Source organism: Scyliorhinus torazame, chromosome 6 (genome assembly GCF_047496885.1).
Source record: "Scyliorhinus torazame isolate Kashiwa2021f chromosome 6, sScyTor2.1, whole genome shotgun sequence".
NCBI classification, from domain to species: Eukaryota; Metazoa; Chordata; class Chondrichthyes; order Carcharhiniformes; family Scyliorhinidae; genus Scyliorhinus; species Scyliorhinus torazame.
The window spans coordinates 117369899-117390250 of record NC_092712.1 but is presented as its reverse complement, the minus strand read 5'-3'; the positions used below and the strand labels follow the sequence as shown (position 1 = coordinate 117390250).

The 20352-nt window shown below is 48.4% G+C and overlaps 1 protein-coding gene and 1 long non-coding RNA gene across 2 annotated transcripts in view; one reads left to right on the top strand and one right to left on the bottom strand.

Moving 5' to 3' along the window:
* LOC140424975 (tomoregulin-1-like) overlaps nucleotides 1-20352 on the bottom strand; it is a 494486-nt gene that overhangs the window by 271762 nt on the left and 202372 nt on the right. The window contains exon 2 of the mRNA XM_072508717.1: nucleotides 18268-18377. Coding sequence (XP_072364818.1) covers nucleotides 18268-18377 — 110 coding nt within the window. The remainder of the gene's footprint in view (nucleotides 1-18267; nucleotides 18378-20352) is intronic.
* LOC140424976 (uncharacterized) overlaps nucleotides 1-20352 on the top strand; it is a 56869-nt gene that overhangs the window by 31020 nt on the left and 5497 nt on the right. The window lies entirely within an intron of this gene.

Below are 20352 nucleotides of genomic sequence, written 5' to 3'. Positions count from 1 at the left end.
TCAGGACCTGATGCCCTACATCCCAGGGTTCTATAGAGGTAGCTGCAGAGTGTAGGTTACGATATTCCAAAATTCCCTGCATTCTAGAGCAGATCAAAATTTCGTAAATGTAGCACTGCTATTTAAAGAAAGTTGCAAAGGAGCAGGCCTGTTGTATTCTGTCATCAGGAAAATGATGAAAACTATTTTTAAGGACGTTCTAACAATGCATTTAAGGAATCATGGGCGAAATTCTCCCCAAACGGCGCGATGTCCGCCGACTGGCGCCCAAAACGGCGCCAATCAGACGGGCATCGCGCCGCCCCAAAGGTGCGGAATGCTCCGCATCTTTGGGGGCCGAGCCCCAACATTGAGGGGCTAGGCCGGCGCCGGAGGGATTTCCGCCCCTCCAGCTGGCGGAAACGGCCTTTGTTGCCCCGCCAGCTGGCGAGGAATAGCATGTCGGGGCGGCGCATGCGCGGGAGCGTCAGCGGCCGCTGACAGTTTCCCGCGCATGCGCAGTGGGGAGAGTCTCTTCCGCCTCCGCCATGGTGGAGACCGTTGCGGAGGCGGAAGGTAAAGAGTGCCCCAACGGCACAGGCCCGCCCGCGGATCGGTGGGCCTCAATCGCGGGCCAGGCCACCGTGTGGGCACCCCCCGGGGTCAGATCGTCCCGCGCCCCCCCCCCCTAGGCCCGCCCACGCCGCCTTGTCCCGCCGGTAAATAGGTACTCTCATTTACGCCGGCGGGACAGGCAATTTATCGGCGGGACTTTGGCCCATCCGGGCCGGAGAATCCAGCGGTGGGGCAACCGGCGCGGCCCGATTCCCGCCCCCGCCGAATATCCGGTACCGGAGACTTCGGCAACCGGCGGGGGCGGGATTCACGGCGGCCAACGGCCATTCTCCGACCCGCTGGGGGGTCGGAGAATGACGCCCCATTTTCTGATCACACAAAATGAACATGGTTCTACACAAGGGAAATTGTTTTTAACACATTTTTGAGGATGTAACAGAGTCTATTAAGACCCAGGAAGCTGAGCGGTAAGATGAACGTCGAGTTATTTACGGCAGCAATATATTTACTGAGTACAGCCCTGTTGGGACAACCAACATGCCGGGGGCAACACATTGACGCAGTGATTAGCACTGCTGCCTCACGGCACTGAGGACCCGGGTTAGAACCCGGCCCCGGGTCACTGTCTATGCGGAGTTTGTATATTCTCCCCGTGACTGCATGGGTCTCACCTCCACAACTCAAAGATGTGCAGGGTAGATTGATTGGCCATGCTAAATTGCCCCTTAATTGGAAAAAGAAAGAATTGGCTACTCTAAATTTATTAAACAAAAAATAAACAAAAATTAAAACAAAATTCTTTTCACTACCCTCTCGATGTCATCATCGATCCCTAGTTACCAGACATAACCTCTTGCCAATATCTTCATCTTTGAAGCCCCTGGGTGAGCACCATGCAGATCCTGCAGGATCAATTCCTGGCCTGGCTGTGGGACGAACACACAAACGAAGAGGATGCCATCTTCGACACTCAGCTCCTGCTGTTTCAAAACATAGGGTTGGTGGGCGGGGGGGATTCCGGCCCTGGGTCACTGTCTGTGCGGAGTTTGCACATTCTCCCCGTGTCTCCATGGGAGGATGTGCAGGGTAGATTGATTGGCCATGCCAAATGAAATGAAAAATGAAAATCGCTTATTGTCACAAGTAGGCTTCAAATGAAGTTACTGTGAAAAGCCCCTAGTCGCCACATTCCGGTGCCTGTTCGGGGAGGCTGGTACAGAAATTGATCCCGCGCTGCTGGCCTGCCTTGGTCTGCTTTCAAAGCCAGCGATTTAGCCCTGCGCTAAACCAGCCCCTTAATTGGAAAAAAAAAGAATTGGCTACTCTAAATTTATTAAGTAGCAGTGCTACATTTACTAAATTTTGATCTGGGGGGATATATCATAGTGGGTCAGCAGCTGAGAGGATAACAACTGGCTCTTCACTCATGTGAATGCCTCCTCTTGTGGAGCTCCCAAAACCCAATTCATGCTCTTATTCAACAAAAGATGAAGTTTGGAATATATTTCCCGTAGCAATTTACAAGTCCCCGAAATGATCTCTATTCCGTGGCGTTTTGTGAAGTCGGGTTCCCTTTTGTGGCCTAAACTTTCTGCTCCACAGGGTACGGGGCGTCACTATCCAGCCGATACCCCAAACATGTCAAAGCCTTTGCTTGAAAGATGCACTTGCCTCTCTTCAGGCGGACGCCTACTGGGAAGAGGTCTGAAGACATCTTCCAGATTGTCCATGTGTTCTTTTTCAGTGGCCCCCCGTGATGAGTACATCGTCTAAATATCATGCTACTTTGGGTAGCTCCTGGAAGATTCAAACAGCCCCCTGTGGGTGTTTATAGTCACAGACTTCTGCGATGTGGTGTCCAATTCTACCTGAAGATATGCATGGCTCATATTTAGTTTGGTGAAAGCGTATCCCCCAGCCGATTTTGCATACTAGTCCTCCTCGCCCTATTTGCAGTCAGTTTATAATGGGACTATTGGTGAGGCCCATTCCCCAAATTGCACAGGGCTTTTGATGCCCAAACTCGCCAAGCACTGCAACTTAGTACCCATCTTTGCGAGCAAGGCATAGGAGACTGGTCGTGCCCTGAAGTATCTGGACTGGGCCTCCAGGTGCATGAAAATTAGTGCCTTGGCTCCTTTTATCATGCCCAGACCCTCCGTAAATAGCTGCGGATACTTTTCAAGGACCTCATACAGGTTTACAGTGCCCATCAGGAAAATTTGCTGCCAATTGAAACAAAGTATTCGCAGCCAATCACAACTCAACAAGTTGGGTCCCGGCCCTTGCACCACTATCAAAGGCAGCCTGATTGTTTATTGCCCATGGATCACGGGGCCATGGTGGTTCCAATGATGCGCAATGGTTCCCTGGTATACGTCGTCAAGCTGGCCTTGGCATCGTGCAAGTTCAGTGGCAGAATTCGTGTGCGAAGCTGGTGGAAGGTCTGCTGACAGATGACGGAGACGGCAGCCCCTGTGTCTACCGTCATCTCTACGGAGTGTCCATTTACCTGTAGCTTAACTTGAATTTGCGACACTTTCAGGCCTGTGATGCAATTCAGTCCTGTCATGTTTTCCTCCTCAGATAGAACCACATGTAAGGCCCTGGCTCAAGGCGGCCTGATTGTCTGTCCAGGACGACGTGCTCTCTGCCGAATCTGGCGGCTTTGGTTGCCGCGCGTTCTACACCGCAGGCTTGGCAGTGTTTCTGAAACCCGTCCTTTGGGAAGGTGTTCCGCTGGTCCGTAGTGGCCCTTGAACGTTGAGCCCTGACGTGGTGTTGTACTCTTGCTTGTGGTTTCATTGGTGACCTGGCCATTCGAGCACTGCCCTGGGATGCTGCTGGAATCCAATATGGGGGTTGAGCAACACTATGGACCTGGGGAGGCCCTGAACCACTTTTTCCACGTTCTCACAGGACAGCGCCAACACAGTGGCTCTATTCAAATTAAATGTAGGCTCTACCAACAGCTTCCTCTGTGTGGCCATGTTATTAATTCTGCACAATAGTTGATCCCTCAGCATCTCGGAAAGGGATGGCCCAAACTCATAATGTCCAGCCCACCATCGGAGTCGAGTCAAGAAATCTGTAACTGACTCCCCAGAGTCCACACAGCTGTGTTGAACCAATACCGTTGCATGATTAAAGGCGGTTTTGGGTCGTAATGATTGGACACCAACTTTACAAATTCATCAAAAGATTTTGAATCTGGAGCAGGTGGGTACGTGAGAATTTTTATAATGCTGAAGGTTGGGGCCCCACAGGCAATCAGGAGGATTACTTCTGCTGGTCCTCTCCAGCGATGTTTTTGGCCTGAAAAAAACACCTCATCCGCTCTGCGTAAAGAGCCTTATCCTTCAGGTCAGTGTCAAAGACCTTTAATTTCATGAAGAGCAGCATATTTAAATCAGTTCCATGCATTGCTGCACAGAAATCCTCCAGAGTGTCTAGGACATCCAGAATTAGAGTTCAGATTCTCTTTTACCTTTGTCGCCAATATTAAGACCCAGGAAGCCCAGCGGTAAGGTTTATTTATGGTCACAAAACGTCTGCCCACAGCAGCGAATATGTTTATAGAGTACAGTCCCATTGGACCAACCAACATGCTGGTTTCTGTTCCAGGCTGGCCTTTATATTGCGTTCTTATGAGCCCCAGCTGGGCGGGCTTCCACCAACCCAACAGGGAAGCTCATACTCCACGGGGAGATCAATCAGGGCATCCCAAAGGCCTTGTGGAGGTTATTACTGGGTCGATAAGCAAGAACTAGTAGATGTCATATTCTTGGATTTCCACAGGCATTGGATAAGGTGCCACACAAAAGGTTAATATAAAAGCTAAGTGCTCTTGCAGTTGGGGATAATGTATCAGCATGTAGAGCAGACTGGTTAACGGACAGGAGGCAAAGAGTGGGGATAAATGAGGGGTTTTCAGGTTGGCAAGTTGTGACAAGTGGAGTGCTGCAAAGATCAGTGTTGGGGCTATGTATGTAATGACTGGGACAATCAGACAGAGAGTAATTAAGCTAAGTTTGCCGATGATAAATATTGGGGTTGATTTTCAGCCCAAGTTCGCCATCAGAGAGAAGAGCGATGCGGGCGGAAACTCCAGACAGAAAAAGAGTGGGTGTGGTTTATGCCGGCATTCTGACTGGGGGAGGGAATCCAGAGAGAATCAGGAAACGTGATTCTCTCCGGAGAGTCACATTTCCCAAGATTCCCCACCCCTCACAGGGGACAAATTGGGTCCATGCTCACAAAGGGCGAGAACCTCATTTTAATGGATGGAAATAAATTTAATTATCATTACGCAGGCCCCTCGCAACATGATTCCCCCCTCACTGAATATTCAGACCTCACCAACGTAACATCAGGTTGGTGAGGTTTAAACAGCTTTTTAAAAACTTGATTCAGTCGAGGGGATTGCTTCAGGGGTGTAAAGCTAATATAGCCCTGGGAATAGAGAGGGACATGTCCCGGAAGTGCCCTGGCACTGCCCCCTGGTACTGCCAAACTGTGCCAAAGGGCAGTGCCGGAACAGGCCATCGTGGGAGCCCTCATTGTGGGGGGCAGGAGGAGGTTGAGGTTTACAGTTTTGTGTGGTGGTAGAAGAGAAGAGCTGTGAGGGGGGAATGTGAGGCACAGGGAGAAGCAGCCACTAAGGTGCGGTGTGGAATGTCGGGGATACTTTCAAAGTGCTGGGGAGCCCTTGTTCATTGTCGGGGGCATGGGGGTGCCCGATTATGTCACTGCCCCCTCCCCCCTTGTGTCCTCCTCTCTGTGGTGAAGGCTGCATTGCAGTAGGTTTGTTCCTGACTCATGGGTTTCTGAACATCAAGATCCCAGCAAGGTCTGGAGCTGCTGTTTGTTCTGTGCCATTTGCCTTCGGCTGCAATCAAAGGCTGGGATGAAGGGAAGGAGGGAGGTGGATGCCTCCAGGGGCACAGCTGGTCACAAGCAGCGGGCAACAGTCAATCCGCAACTTCAAACCTCGATTCTCCCGCATGAATGGTCTTGGCTGACGAAGGTTCATATGGCTCATCATTCTACGCTGCCAAAGCAATGGTGTCTCTGTAGAGTCTCTCGGGTAGTGGAGGCAAGTGGAATAGTGTCTGCATGAGGCTTCTTACACATGGCTCTCGCCACTCTGGTCAAACAGCAGAGATTCCATACACAGATATATATAAACAGGAGTAACACCCATCCCTGGTCCTCCAAGATGCCATTTACCTAAAGGGGGTGGGCTGGGAAGCTATGTTTAGACATGGCCAGAAGGGCTTAGCGCTGGGTTGGCTTTGAGATGGCAAAAAACATGTAAAGGACATGACTGTTGAATGTATCACCTCAATTAATTCACACATTCACTGAAACGTTGACGTTGCAGGCTGATCATGCTTTGGTAATGGTTCTCATCTAAATGAGAAGATGCACTGCTCGACATCGGTTGGCACAGGGCCAGGAGGAGCAAGGGTTTGATCAGCAAAAAGCAGCGGAGCCTCTAGCAGGTTAAGATGCTGCCAAACATGAACCACTTCAATGGTGAGCATTGCCGTGACCATGATCTTTCATTGGTAGTGCTCTTATCTAGAGATCAGCAAAAATCAACACCGGAGGTTCCTTTGAAGTCCTGGAATGTGGTTGTTCACATCTGCCAGCTTCTCCATTAAAAGCAGCAGCCGCAAGGCCTCTGGAAGAGTAATCTGGAGCTCCTGGCCTGCACTGAGTGAATTTCTGTCTGTGTGGCTTTTAAATATGGCGGCAGGACCTTTGGGCCCCATCAGGCAATGGCAGGGTGAGCGACGTCCTACCCGCCCCTCCACAGGGTCTGCCAAGATCCTTGCACATTCATAATTAATGAGCTGATCAAAGGAAGATCACTCCTGTTCAGCTGTCCCGCTGTCCAGTGCGAAGCACGCTAACCTCCCTGCATACCACAGGACTTAGCCTCCAGAAGAAACAATTCCACCCACTATCAATCATTCATTCAGGACAATCAGTTTCCTCTGGTTCCTTTATTGCAGGAGATGCACGGTCTAAAAAGGATCAACTTAAGAGGAACTTGAAGGAAGATGATATACTCTGAATAGAAAATGCATAAAGTAAAACAAAGGGTGCACCATATGAGGCTATTTTCTGCTAATAAAATGCTATTGCAGGGCAGAGCTGCATAATAATTATGTCCTGCACCTTATACAGCACAGTGCTTCACTGCACAAACTAAAATTGAACCTTGAACTTCTGTGATAGAAGCTGCATTAGGTTGTGTGTCATTCAGGTAGAGAGAAATAAAACTGCAGTAAGGTGTAAAACTGTTCTGGAAGCTTCATCAATTCATGCACGCACAGGTCGAAAATCATCAGTGGCTCCACAGGAGAATCTGCTGGCTTTTGACATTTACAATATTGGTTGTTTTTATTATAGCTGGAGTGAACAGGCTCGTAAAAATGGAAACTGTTGAAGGGGGCATGCAAAAGGCAATGGGGTATGTGTAGTCACTTGGGAAAGAGCAGTACCAGCTGGATTATACCCAGGATGACCTAATAACACACAAAACAGTTTCTTAAACAGGACTCCTGTACACCAGCTCACCAATTGTTTGAAACTTTTTACTTGGAAGCATCATAGTGCGGCTGATAGCGACAGACACTCTCGAGATCAGCTTTCACAGTTGTGAAATCAAGACATTCCTTTGAATTGTTCCACTTGTTTATTTACAGAGTAATTAAACAGTCTCAGAAAATATTGATCAAACAAATGCAGCTGTGTATTATTTTTCCATGATATTTATTTGACACAAAATAGGCTGTGACACTTTTGACAGTTATTACACAGCTACTTAATAACTGCAGGCCTGACAGCATCTGTGGAGAGAAAAGGGACCTAACATTTCAAGTCTAGGTGACACTTTGTCAAAGAATCCTCTTTACTCCATACCCCACCAGATGGTCTGAGGGCTCTCCGCTTATTCCTCAGACAGAGACCCGAACAATCCCAATCCACCGCCACTCTCCTCCGTCTGCCTGAACTTGTCTTCCCACTCAACAATTTCTCCTTTAACATGTCTCTTTCCTCCAAACCAAAGGTGTGACTAAGGGTACCCGCATGGGTCCCAGTTTTGCTTGTCTCTTTATGACGTATGTGGAACATTCCTTATTCCAGTCCTACTCCAGCCCCATCCCCCAACTTTTTTATCGGTACATCAACGACTGTTTTGGTGCCACTTCATGTTCCCGTCTGGTCCTCAAAAAATGTATTAACTTCACTTCCAGTTTCCACCCCTCTATCACCTGCACATTGTCCATCTCCAACACTTCCCTTCCTTGACCTTTCTATTTCAATTTCTGGGAATAGACGGTCCACTAATATCCATTACAAACCTATCGACTCGCACGGCACCTTTAACTACAATGTTTCATAGAATTTACAGTGCAGAAGGAGGCCATTCGGCCCATCAAGTCTGCACCGGCTCTTGGAAAGAGCACCCTACCCAAGGTCCACACCTCCACCCTATCCCCATAACCCAGTAACCCCACCCAACACTAAGGGCAATTCTGGACACAATGGGCAATTTAACATGGCCAATCCACCTAACCCACACATCTTTGAACTGTGGGAGGAAACCGGAGCACCCGGAGGAAACACGGGGAAAATGTGCAGACTCCGCACAGACAGTGACCCAAGCCGGGAATCAAACCTGGGACCTTGGAGCTGTGAAGCAATTGTGCTATCCACATTGCTACTGTGCTGCCCGTTCTTCATACCCCACATCCTGTTGGGACTCCATCCCATTCTCCCAGTTCCTTCGCCTCCGTCGCATCTGTTCCGATGTTGCCACTTTCCAAAACGGTGCCGCTGACATGTCTTCATTCTTCCTTAATCGTGGATTCCCACCAACTGTGGTCGACAGTGCTCTCAATCATGTCCGACCCATCTCCCGCAGCTCTGCTCTCCGCCCCTCTACTTCCTCCCAGAACCAGGATAGGGTCCTCACTTTTCACCCCACCAACCTCTGCATTCAAAGAATCACCCTCTGCCACTTCCACCAACTCCAGGATGATTGCACCATCAAACACATCTTCCACTCACACCCCCTGTCAGTATTTCGCAGGGACCGTTCCCTCCGGGATACCCTGGTCCACTCCTCCAAAATCCCAACACCCTCTTCCCAGAAACAGTACAACTCAGCAGGTGAAGGACTTTGAGCCCAAACCAGCAGCCACACTGGAAGCAACTGAATAATGATACAGCTCAGCGAGTGGTAAGGCAGGCTGCATAGGAAAACACATCCTTGGATTTGGATGAGTAAGGTCTACTACTTTGCCCCTCCCAAAATCTTTTCAACATGTTGAAAGTCCCGGACAGGCGAAACAATGGAAAAACTAGCGAAAACATTTTACCCAATACTGCAACATCTTAGGCCTCTCAACTAAAGAGGGTGTTATAACCTGCCTACTTACCATTGGCTGGGGACTAATGACTATCCCACAATCCTGTGGGAGTATGAGTTTCCCCAATGAGGGGGGCGGAGAAACCACTAGTAAACTCCCAGTATAAATAAAGCTGGCCAGTTCAGGAACCAGCAGAAAGGAGTATGTAGCAAGGGAAGTTACTGCTACTGTTATGTATATATGTTATAGTAAATAAATGTTATTACTTTGTATCCTTAAAACTCGCGCTGGATTCTTCGTGGCCCTTACAAAAGAGGGCAAAGATCAAGTGGGCACTTTGTTATAAACTGCTGGGAGCACAGTAGACGACGTGTGACGGGGTGAAGAATGAAGCAGCCTCCTACAAGAATGTCATCAGAGCCTTTGACTGATACTTTGGTGTTTGTGAAAATATTGGGCAAGATTCTCAGGCCTCCCTGTGGCATGTTTCTCTGTGCCGGTAGATGACCCGCCATTGACCTGCAGCCGGACCGTCTGGTCCAACCACCCGTTAACGGGATTTCCCGTGTGTGCCATCGGCGGGATTGGAAGATCCTGCTGGCTTGAACAGCCAGAAAATCTTGCCCATTATTTTTGAAAGGGTAAAATTTACCCAGTGCAGTCAGAAACAGGATGAAGGGATTGACTTATTCGTCAGTGAAGTGCAGCACCTAGTCACAAATTGTGAGTGTGGAACGCTAAAATACAACCTGATCATAGATCGAATAGTGGTTGGCATTTTAGATGAGAATTTCTCTGACTCTACAACCTCAGGAAGATTTAAATTCAAGCAAAGCTGTACAATTGGCTAAATAGGCCGAATAGCAGACAGAATAAACCTTTTCTTTGAGATACAAAGGAAATTTCCCAAGATCAGCCGGATGAAGTTATCTAATCTGTGGCTTGTAAAACATTTTCCAATGTCCTTGCAGGAGGAAGGTCCACAGGCAGGACAATGCCCCGCCCGGATTCCAGACAGCTATGAGTGTGGCCGGTTAGGCCATTTTAAAGTTAAAGTCATTCAAGGAAATCTGTGTTTACAAGCCAGAAGGTGAACTCTATTAAAAGAACCGCCATTCAGGCCGATATCCCTGTTGAATGTGGACGCCAAACTGCTGGCTAAACTTGTCCTCCAGGACTGAGGATTGTGTTCCAGATGTTATTGGGGAGGACCAGACGGGGTTTGTTAAGGGCAGGCAGTTGGTGGCCAATGTAAGAAGGTTGTTAAACGTGATCATGATGTCCCCGGAAGGTAGGGAGGTGGAGGTGGTGATGGCAATTGATGCAGAAAAGGCTTTTGATCGGGTAGAATGGGATTATCTGTGGGAGGTACTGGGACGGTTCGGATTTGGGTGGGGCTTTATTGACTGGGTCAGGTTGCTGTATCAGGCTCCTGTGGCAAGTGTACAGACAAATAGGACAACATCGGACTATTTTAGACTGCACTGGGGGACGAGACAAGGATGCCCCCTCTCCCACTGTTGTTCGCGCTAGCTATAGAGCCGTTGCTAATTGCTCTGAGAGCCTCAAGTGGCTGGAAGGGGCTGGTCCGTTGGGGGGGGGGGGGGCGGGGCGGAGCACAGAGTCTCGCTCTGTGCAGACGACCTGCTTCTGGATGTATCGGACCCAATAGACGGGATGGAAGAATTCATGAGGATTCTAGGGAAATTTTCGGGGTATAAGCTAAATATGGGGAAAAGTGAGATGTTTACGGTCCAGTCGAGGTGACAAGAGAGGCGATTGGGGGAGCTGTCGTTTAGATTAGTAGAGGGAAGCTTTAGGTACCTAGGCATTCAAGTGGCGCGGGAATGGGACCGGCTGCATAAATTAAATCTGGCCCGGCTAGTAGATCAAATGATGGACGATTTTCGGAGAGGGGAGCGCTCCCGTTGTCAGCTGGGAGGGTGCAGACGGTGAAGATGACGGTCCTCCCGAGATTCCTGTTCATGTTTCAATGTCTCCCCATCTTTATTTCACGGTCCTTTTTTAAACGGGTCAACAAAGTGATCTCTGGCTTTGTTTGGACCCCGTGGGTAAGGAAGGTAATGCTTGAGTGGAGTCGGGGAGAGGGCGGGCTGGCGCTGCCAAATTTTAGTAACTACCACTGGATGGCGAATATAGCCATGATCAGGAAGTGGGTGGTGGGGGAGGGGTCGGAGGAGACATGTGGGAGCAGAGGGAGCATCGGTCTGGTCCCCAATCTGTAATAATCACCGGTTTGCCCCGAGACGTATGGATCGGGAGTTCCAGATATGGCGGAGAGCAGGGATTGAGAGAATGGGGGAATATGTTTATAGAGAGGAGCTTTCCGGGTAAGAGGGCGCTGGAGGAGAAGTTTGGGTTGGTGAAGGGAAATGAATTCAGGTATCTACAGGTGCGGGACTTCCTATGTAAACAGGTGTCAACCTTCCTGCTCCTACCACTAAGGGGGAATCAGGACAGGGTAGTTTCCAGAGGGTGGGTAGGAGAAGGGAGCGTCTCTGACATTTACAAGGAACTTATGGGGTCAGAGGAGACGCAGACAGAGGAGCTGAAGCGTAAAGTGGGACGGACGAGGAGCTGGGAGGAGAGATCGAGGATGGTCCATGGGCAGACGTGTTGAGTAGAATCAACGCGTCCTCATCATGTGCCAGGCTCAGCCTGATACAATTCAAGGTCGTTCACAGGGCTCACATGACAGTGGCCCGGATGAGAAGATTCTTTGGGGCTGAGGACAGGTGTGCAAAATGTGCGGGAGGACCAGCGATCCATGTCCACATGTTCTGGACATGTCCAAAGCTTAGGGGATTCTGGCAGGGGTTTGCAGATGTCATGTCCACTGTGTTAAAAACAAGGGTGGCACCAAGTCCAGAGGTGGCGATTTTCGGGGTGTCGGAAGATCCGGGAATCCAGGAGGAGAAAGAGGCAGATGTTCTGGTCTTTGCTTCCCTGGTAGCCCGGAGACAGATACTATTAGCTTGGAGGGACTTAAAGCCCCCAAAGTCGGAGACCTGGCTATCGGACATGGCTAGCTTTCTCTGTTTGGAGAAAATCAAATTAACCTTGAGAGGGTCACTGTTCGGGTTCGCCCGGCGGTGGCAACCGTTCGTCGACTTCTTCGTGGAAAATTAATTGTCAGCAGAAGGGGGGGGGGGGGGGTGGGGTTAATTTTTATCTTAGAGTAGGTGGGACCCGTAAGGGAGGGAGACGGCTTTTGCACTATGTTTATAGTTTCATGTACATTATTTATTGTGTTGTTATAATACCAAAGAATACCTCAATAAAATGTTTATTGAAAAAATTAACTGCCATTCATAAAATTCAAGACCTTGGCAACAAGAAAAATACCTCCCTGGAAATACCAAGGTTAAAACCAGTTTTGGAATGCTGACAATGAGGGAATGGACACGTGATTGAATTCAAGCTGGACACAGGAGTTGGTACCTCAGTGCTATCTGACAGCGTTTCAAGGCTGAATATAAAGGGACACCACAATTGTCCTCTATTCAACTCCAAGGTCCAGGGGGAACCAAGTTAAATGTTCATGGTCAGCCAGAGATGGCATTAAAATACAAAGATGGAGTAATTCTTGAAACATTGTACGTCATCAAAATCAAGCACACTCTCTGTTGAGCAGAAAAGCTTGTAGAGGTCCGATTCTACTTCTAAATATTGGGATGAGGTCAATGCAAAGACAAAATAAGTTAACTTAGAAGTGAATTTCCCACACTCTTTTACAGATTTGGGTAAGCTGAAGACTATGGGCGGGATTCTGTGATCCTGAGGCTAAGTGTTGACGCCATCAGAAACGCTTTCGCATTTCTCGACGACGTCGACACGGTCTCAGGATCAGCAATTCTGGCCCCTATAGGGGCCCAGCACGGTACTGGAAAGGTTCACGGCGCTCCAGCTGCTGATCCTGTCATGAGTTGGGCGGCGCGGGTCCCGCGCATGCGCAGTGTCTCCCTTCAACGCGCCGGCCCCGACGCAACATGGCGCAGGGCTACAGGGGCCGGCGCGGAAGAAAGGAGACCGCCAGCCAGAGAGGCCAGCCCGCCGATCAGTGGGCCCCGATCGTGGGCCAGGCCACATCGGAGGCCCCCCCGGGGTCGGTCCCCCCCCCCCCCCACAGGACGCCCCCCGACCCTTCCACGCCGAGTTCCTGCCTGCTGAGAGCACGTGTGAACTGCGCCGGCAAACTCAGGTTTCTTACGACGGCTGCTCGGCCCATCCCATAATCAAATTACATCAACACAGAGGCCGTGACCTTGTCTATTCACACAAAGGAAGATCTCATATCCACTTCCGAAACGGATCAGGAGAGTGATTGAGGTGATGCTGCAACAAGGAGTAATTTCACCTGCCACTAAAGCAACTAGGTGGTGTTCTATTTGGTATCAGTCCCATTTGTATCTGTGTTGTTATACCACACTTCAACCAGGCAGGTATGTCTGCGTGGGTGTTACCTCCACATCCCAAAATTGTGTGCAGGTTAGGTGGATTGGTCACGCTAAATTGTCCCTTAATTGGAAAAAAGAAATAAACGGGTACTCTCAATTTATTTTAAAAAACAAGGCAGTTGAAAGAGAAATACATCCAATGATATCAGTGGATGAGAATTTGGCCAAACTTGCTAAGAGCACCACCTCCATCAAACTTGGCACCAACTATGGTTTTGACAGCTGCCATTGGATCAAGAGTCAAAATTCTTAACTACTTTTATTATGCCCTTCGGATGATACTGTTTAATAATATGCCTTTCAGCATCACATCAGCCCTAAATATTCCAAAGGAAAATGTCGAATGTACTGTCGGCAATTGACAACATAATCTGCTGCATGGATGACATCTTGATTGTTGGAAGAGTGGAGCAGGAACATGACAAATGCGACAGGAAAGTCTCACTCATGCTGCAAGGGGCTGGCTTGATATTCAATGACAATGTAAGTTTTCACGGTCCAATATAAAGTCCCTACGGCACATTATCCCAGAACTGGTATTACTGCACCTACTCAAAAAATAAAGGCAACAAGGGAATTTCCGACACCTAGAAATGTATCAGAGCTCCAATGGTTGCACATCATCAACCAACTAGAAAATTCCTGCGTCCCTTATCCCAGATAAATGAACCCCTCAGGCATCTTTTATGACAGGTTCAAGTGTGGTGCTGATCTGAGCATCAGCAGGGGTCATTTGAACAAATCAAAGATGCCATCATTCTCAGAAGTCCCCGGAGCACCCGGAGCTTCCCATACTGGTGGCAGCCAGTGCACCTGAATTGGGACTTGGAATAGTGCTTTTCCTCGTCCAAAGCTCTAGCCAATCAGAGAATCCCTACAGTGCAGACGGAGGCCATTCAGCACATGGAGTAAGCACCAACCCTCCAAAAGTGCACCCCACAGAGGCCCACTCCCCCCCCGCCCCATAACCCCACCTAACTTGACATCTTTGGACACTAAGGGGCAATTTAGCATGGCCAATCCACCTCACCTGCACATCTTTAGACTGTGGTACAAAACCAGAGGACCCGGAGGAAACCCACACAGGCATGGTGGAACACTCAAACTCCACTCAGACAGTCACCCAAGGCCGGAATCAAACCCAGATTCCTGGCGCTGTGAGGCAGCAGTGCTAACTACTGTGCCAATATTCTGCAAAAAAAGACCTGTTCATTAAGCATTCAGGTCATTAACTGAGACTGTACAGTGCTATGCTGTTATCAAAAAGGAGCCCTTGCAATGATTTGAGCTTGTAAAAAATTATCTGATTGTGTTCCAGGGCCCAGTCTAAGAGTGAGACTGATCACAAGCCTTCAGTTGTTAAGTTGCCACATTGTTAAACCAAATTGAAATGCCACCCAGGAATCAGTGATTCTGGATTAGACTCATGCATCACAATGCTATTACAGAGTAAGTACAGGGTAAATATCAGACCACATGATACCCGCCAGTTACCCGGTACAGGGGTACCTCCATAGCAGAAATGGAGCCTTTATAGCCAGGCGCTTGCCGACAACAGACCAGATGTTGTGAGCATTTCTTACAGCCCAATCACAAGATGAAGAGTGTCTCCAAAGTCGCACATTCTGCCTGGATGAATGGCCACAGAACACCCCAAGAAACCATTCCTGAGACCTATTTTGAACAATGGCACCAATTTAGCATTTTCGATGACCTTCCAGTGTATGATACAAGACTGGTGATGTGCTCTCTGCCTGAAAGTCCACCAAAAGAGCCAGCAAGTTTATGTTGCATTAATCAAGTGTCGAGCCAGGACACAGCAATCTGTATTTCACACTCAATTGAGCAGATGGTCTCTGTGTCACCTGTGCCATCCAGAGGTAGAAAGAGCCACTCTTGCCCTACTCTTTCCCATCAAGGCCGTGCAACATGGATTTGTTTGACATTTAAAGAGGAAATCTTTCTTCTGCTGGTCAACTATATTATTGCTTCTGGATAGATGTTCAGAAACTACATGGCCTGACCTCTGAAGCCATAATTATCTCCTTGAAAAAAATGTTCTCTACACCTTGTGGAAGTGGGGCAATTGAAATAATTTGACATTAATAAATTTGAAGTAGAAAAATGTAGCAGTGAGCATGAACAGCTTTTAAAGAACAGTTATTAGAGCCCGTTCTCAGCATGCTGGTGTGGGAAAGTAGCAATCACAAACTTAGCGACTTCCATAGAATGGGTAAGGAAAAGTGTGATTAAAAAGCACAGACTTCAGCACTTAGTTAGTTAAATTCTAGCTGCAGCAAGCACAATGCTGCTTATGAGATAGTGTAAGGGTGCTAACCAAAGGATGTAAACATGTTATGCAGCCTTGGCACAAGGCAGGCGGCACCTCGAGGAGCAGGGTTATGTCTCTCAAGTATGTTTCTGAATAAAATCTCAGTTACACCAACTCACAGACTTGATGGTTTAAAATATTTACCACAACATTGCATTCGGGACATTGCCTTCACTTATAATGGACCACAGTTCACCAATCATCTTTCAATCCTTTATAAAGTCACATGGATTTGTGGATGCCACGAGCTCCACAATATATCCCAGGCCTTCAGAGAAGCTGAATGATGACAATGTCAAGACCTCTTGAAAAAAATATTAACTTTGAGATCGCCCTGTTTAGCTATCTTTCAGCACCATCACATAATGGGTTTGTCCTGTGTGAACGCCTGATGGGCTGCAAGCTTAAGGTTCAGCTTCCCTTTGTGTGCCTCATCTGGCTACCGAATATCACAGGGTAGACCACGATTGGGCTAGGAAGAAGCCTACCGAGTGAGTCAAGCTCGTGCATTAAGCCAAAATCATGGAGCTCAAGACCATCTGACTCTGGGAAGAAGAGAGAGAGTATGGATTGGAAACCAGAACTGTGCAGGTACAGTAATTGAAAAAATACTGTAGCCGAGATCGTATATGGTAAGGACACAGTCAGACATCGCTCGGCGGAACAGATCTGACGTAATTTCGACGGACCGAAAACCATCAGCAGAAATGGCAGAGTTCCCTGAACCAGAAGAGAGTGTCACACCTACTACATCACAAACGAAGGAAACTAGGGTCTGACTTCTTCAAATGGTTGGGTCATGTTTCCAGCCATCCGAACACTTGGCATGGAACACATCTCCTTCGACTGCCCCCGCAGCCAGTTTACACTGCAATGAGCATTGATTGAATGCAGGCAGGTCTTCCGTCCCTCACTTGAAGGAAGTACTACCTTTGATTGCTGCTGGCCAATCTGTTTTGCCAGCATCTCTCAACTCCCTGCAGCAACTGTGCTGAAATGGATGGAAGAGGAAGTTCAAGAACACATCGGAGACTGAGTTCGGGAACCAAAGGCCCAGGTAAGTTCAAGAGCTCCCAGGGTGGGGAGGGTGGAGGAAAGCCTGGGGGTCTGGCCAATTGGGTTCTCGGGAGAGAGGCCAGGAGGGGTTGCATGGAGGGAGGTCTGGAGGATAGCGGACCTTAAAGGGAGGTGGTGTATTTCAGGCATCCCACAAAGAGGTTCAATCTTCCCTCAAAATTGAGGCTGGGTGGGAAATGGCCCTATTTGGCCACTTAAGAGCCTCAATAGGGCAAGGTAGGGCTTCCTATTCAAGGCCTTGCCTGCCCCAGCGTAAAATTGCTGTGTGGTCTGGGAGGGCAGGTACCAAGAAGGAATCCGACCCTTCAATTTCATGCCCCCACCCCCATGATAGATTTTTAGGCTGTGGGGGTTGGGGGGATGGGAGGTGCGGTGAGCATGTGCAAAAGGAGCAGTGGCACTCACTGAGATGATGTGCAAGCAGCACCTCAGAGGACATATTTAGCCATTTTGTTTTTATTTAGCCTTTGTAAATGTTTAGCATGTAAAGAAATGTTTTTTGAACAAAGACCACTGCCTGCAGTGAGATCTCTTCTAGAATGAAAAGCTAAAGGATCATGAAACAAAATCATGATAACAGTACTCTTGTCTATGCGCTCCACATCGTGACCATACACTGTGGTAAAAGGCTTTTCCTCATGTCTTCGCTGCATCTATTCCAATCACCTCAAATTGGTGTTCCTCTCATTCTTGATCCTTCCAACAATGGGAACAATTTCCCCCAACATATTCTGTGCAGGAAATGTGGTCTGTGATTAGGGGAAATCTCTTATTCAAGATCTTTGGGAGAGCTATGGGTGCTCAGTCATTGAGTATGTTCAAGGCTGAGATCGATAGGTTTAGGCAATTAAGGGGATTGATCAGAAAAGAGGAGCTGGGGTCAAAGATCAGCTATAATCTTATAGCATTGTGGAGCAGACTCGAGACGCCATATTTCTTACCCTTTTATCACACCAATTTTAGCAAGTTAAAATTTGCCACAACACATAGATTTTAATCAACTGTTCTTACCATTTTTAATGAGCTATCACAGAATCTCCACAGTGCAACAGGAGGCCATTAGGCCCATTGAGTTGGCACCGACCCTCTGAAATAGCACTCTACCTTGGCCCACGCCACCGTCCCATCCTCGTAACCCCACCTAACCAGCACATCCCTGGACACTAAGGAACAATTTTTTTTAGCATGGCAAATCCACCTAACCCTTTGGACTGTGGGAGGAAACCGAGGCACCCGGAGGAAACCCATACAGGCAAGGGGAGAAAGTGCAAACAGTCACCGAAGGCCGGAATTGAACCAGGTCCCTGGTGCTGTGAGGCAGCAGTGCTAATCACGGTGACACCATGCCGTCGACTATAAAATCTAACATAAACATATATAATTAATAACCAACACTTCACTACCTTTAAAAGATGAAACATGGTAGAGATGCACTTACATGAAACTGGCACGAGCATGTCAAATCATCTCCAATTTCCTTGCACACCCCACCATATTTACACGTAGTTTCATCACACATCTTGAAATCATTTTCCCGTTCATTAAATTCTGCAAGACAAAAATATTTAAACAGATTTCAGAAAATAATAAAAAGATGTTCAATTTTATTCTAAAATTTGCCAAAATATGCATTCACAAATACTTGTTTCACTGCATATAAAAAACGGCTGATCAAAGATAAAAGTATGCTGTTGTAATAATAACAATGCTGACTACAATGAGCATTGTACAAGGGCTTCTGTGGACTGAATACTTCAAATTTGTGCCATTAAATATGACAATGTGTCAAAAGTTTAGTCGTCCTTGGGTACAGAGGTTTCAGGGTGTCTTGGTACATGTATCACGACAAGTTAGTAAGTAGGTACAGCAAGCGATTTGGAAGGCAAATGGAATGTTGTTGTTTATCACAAGGGGAATGGAATATAAAAATAGGGATGTTTCGCTGCAGTTTAAAAAAAAATTTAGAGTACCCAATTCATTTTTTCCAATTAAGGGGCGATTTAGTGTGGCCAATCCATCCACCCTGCACATCTTTTTGGGTTGTGGGGGCGAAACCCACGCAAACACGGGGAGAATGTGCAAACTCCACACAGACAGTAACTCAAAGCCGTGATCGAACCTGGGACCTTGGGGTCGTGAGGCAACAGGGCTAGCCCACTGCGCCACCATGCTGCCCTATTTCGCTGCAGCTTTTACAGGATATTGATGAGACCACATCCAGAGTATGGCCTATAGTTTTGTTCTTATTTAAAAATGGGTATAAACACTTCAGAAGTGGTTCAGAGAAGATTCACTTGAATGATATCATGGATGATGGGGGTATGTTATGAGGAAACGTTGGACAGTTGACCTGTATCCAGAGATGATCTTATTGAAACATAAGGGGCGGGATTCTCCGACCCCCCGCCGGTTCGGAGAATTCCCGATGGGAGGTGCGATTCCCGCCCCGCTACCGGCTGCCATAATATCCGGCGGCATTTTTCGGGCGGGAGTGGGATCGTCGCCAAGCCGGTCGGGGGTCATTCACAGTGCTCCCCTCCCCGGCAATTCTCCAGGCCCCGATGGGCTGAGCGGCCGTCCACTTTTGGCCAGTCCTGCCGGCGTGAATCACTCAACTCACGCACTGGCGGGACCCGGCAGGTGAGTATGCGTGGGCGGTCCTCTGGGGGGCGCAGGGGGATCCGACCCCGGGGGGGGGGGGGGGGGCCACAGTGGCCCGGCCCGCGATTGGGGCCCACCGATTTGTAAATAAATGTTATTTCTTTGTATCCTTGAAACTCGTGCTGGATTCTTCGTGGCCCTCACAAAACTGGCGACGAGGGTTAAAGGGAATAGTTGTCTACACTGCTGAAGCCACCTCCCTGGATTTTTGATGGGTACAGGTTGGAAGTTGTTTTCTATTACACCATGCCTCTGTACGGACGTTTGGATGTTTTTGATGCTGCGCTGGAAAGCTGGAACCAGTACGCACAACGGGTGCGTTACTATTTCCTGGCAAACAATATCACCGACAACGAGCGCCAGGTGGTCATACTGCTCACCACCTGCGGCCCGCATATGTTTGGGGTGATTAGGAGCCTTACGTACCCAGCTGCGCCAGACATCAAAATGTTTGATGAACTTGTGAATTTAGTGGGGCAACATTTTAACCCAACCCCGTCCACGATAGTCCAACGTTATCGGTTTAATACCGCTGAAAGGACCCCTGGAGAATCCCTTGCTGACTTTCTATCCAGGCTACGCAGGATTGCGGAGTATTGTGACTATGGTGAGACCTTGTCAGAAATGTTACGCAACCGTTTGGTTTGCGGTACTAACAATGCGGCCATCCAGAGAAAGTTGTTAGCTGAGCCAACATTGACTTTTCAACAGGCCATTCAAATAGTATTGTCCCGAGAGAGCGCAGAACGAGGAGTGCAGGAGCTACAGGGAATGGAGTTGCATGCCTTGGGGCGCAACCCCTTCCGTCCGAAAACGTCCCCCCGCACTCCTGCGGTACCTTGGGCGAGGCGGCATCCGGATC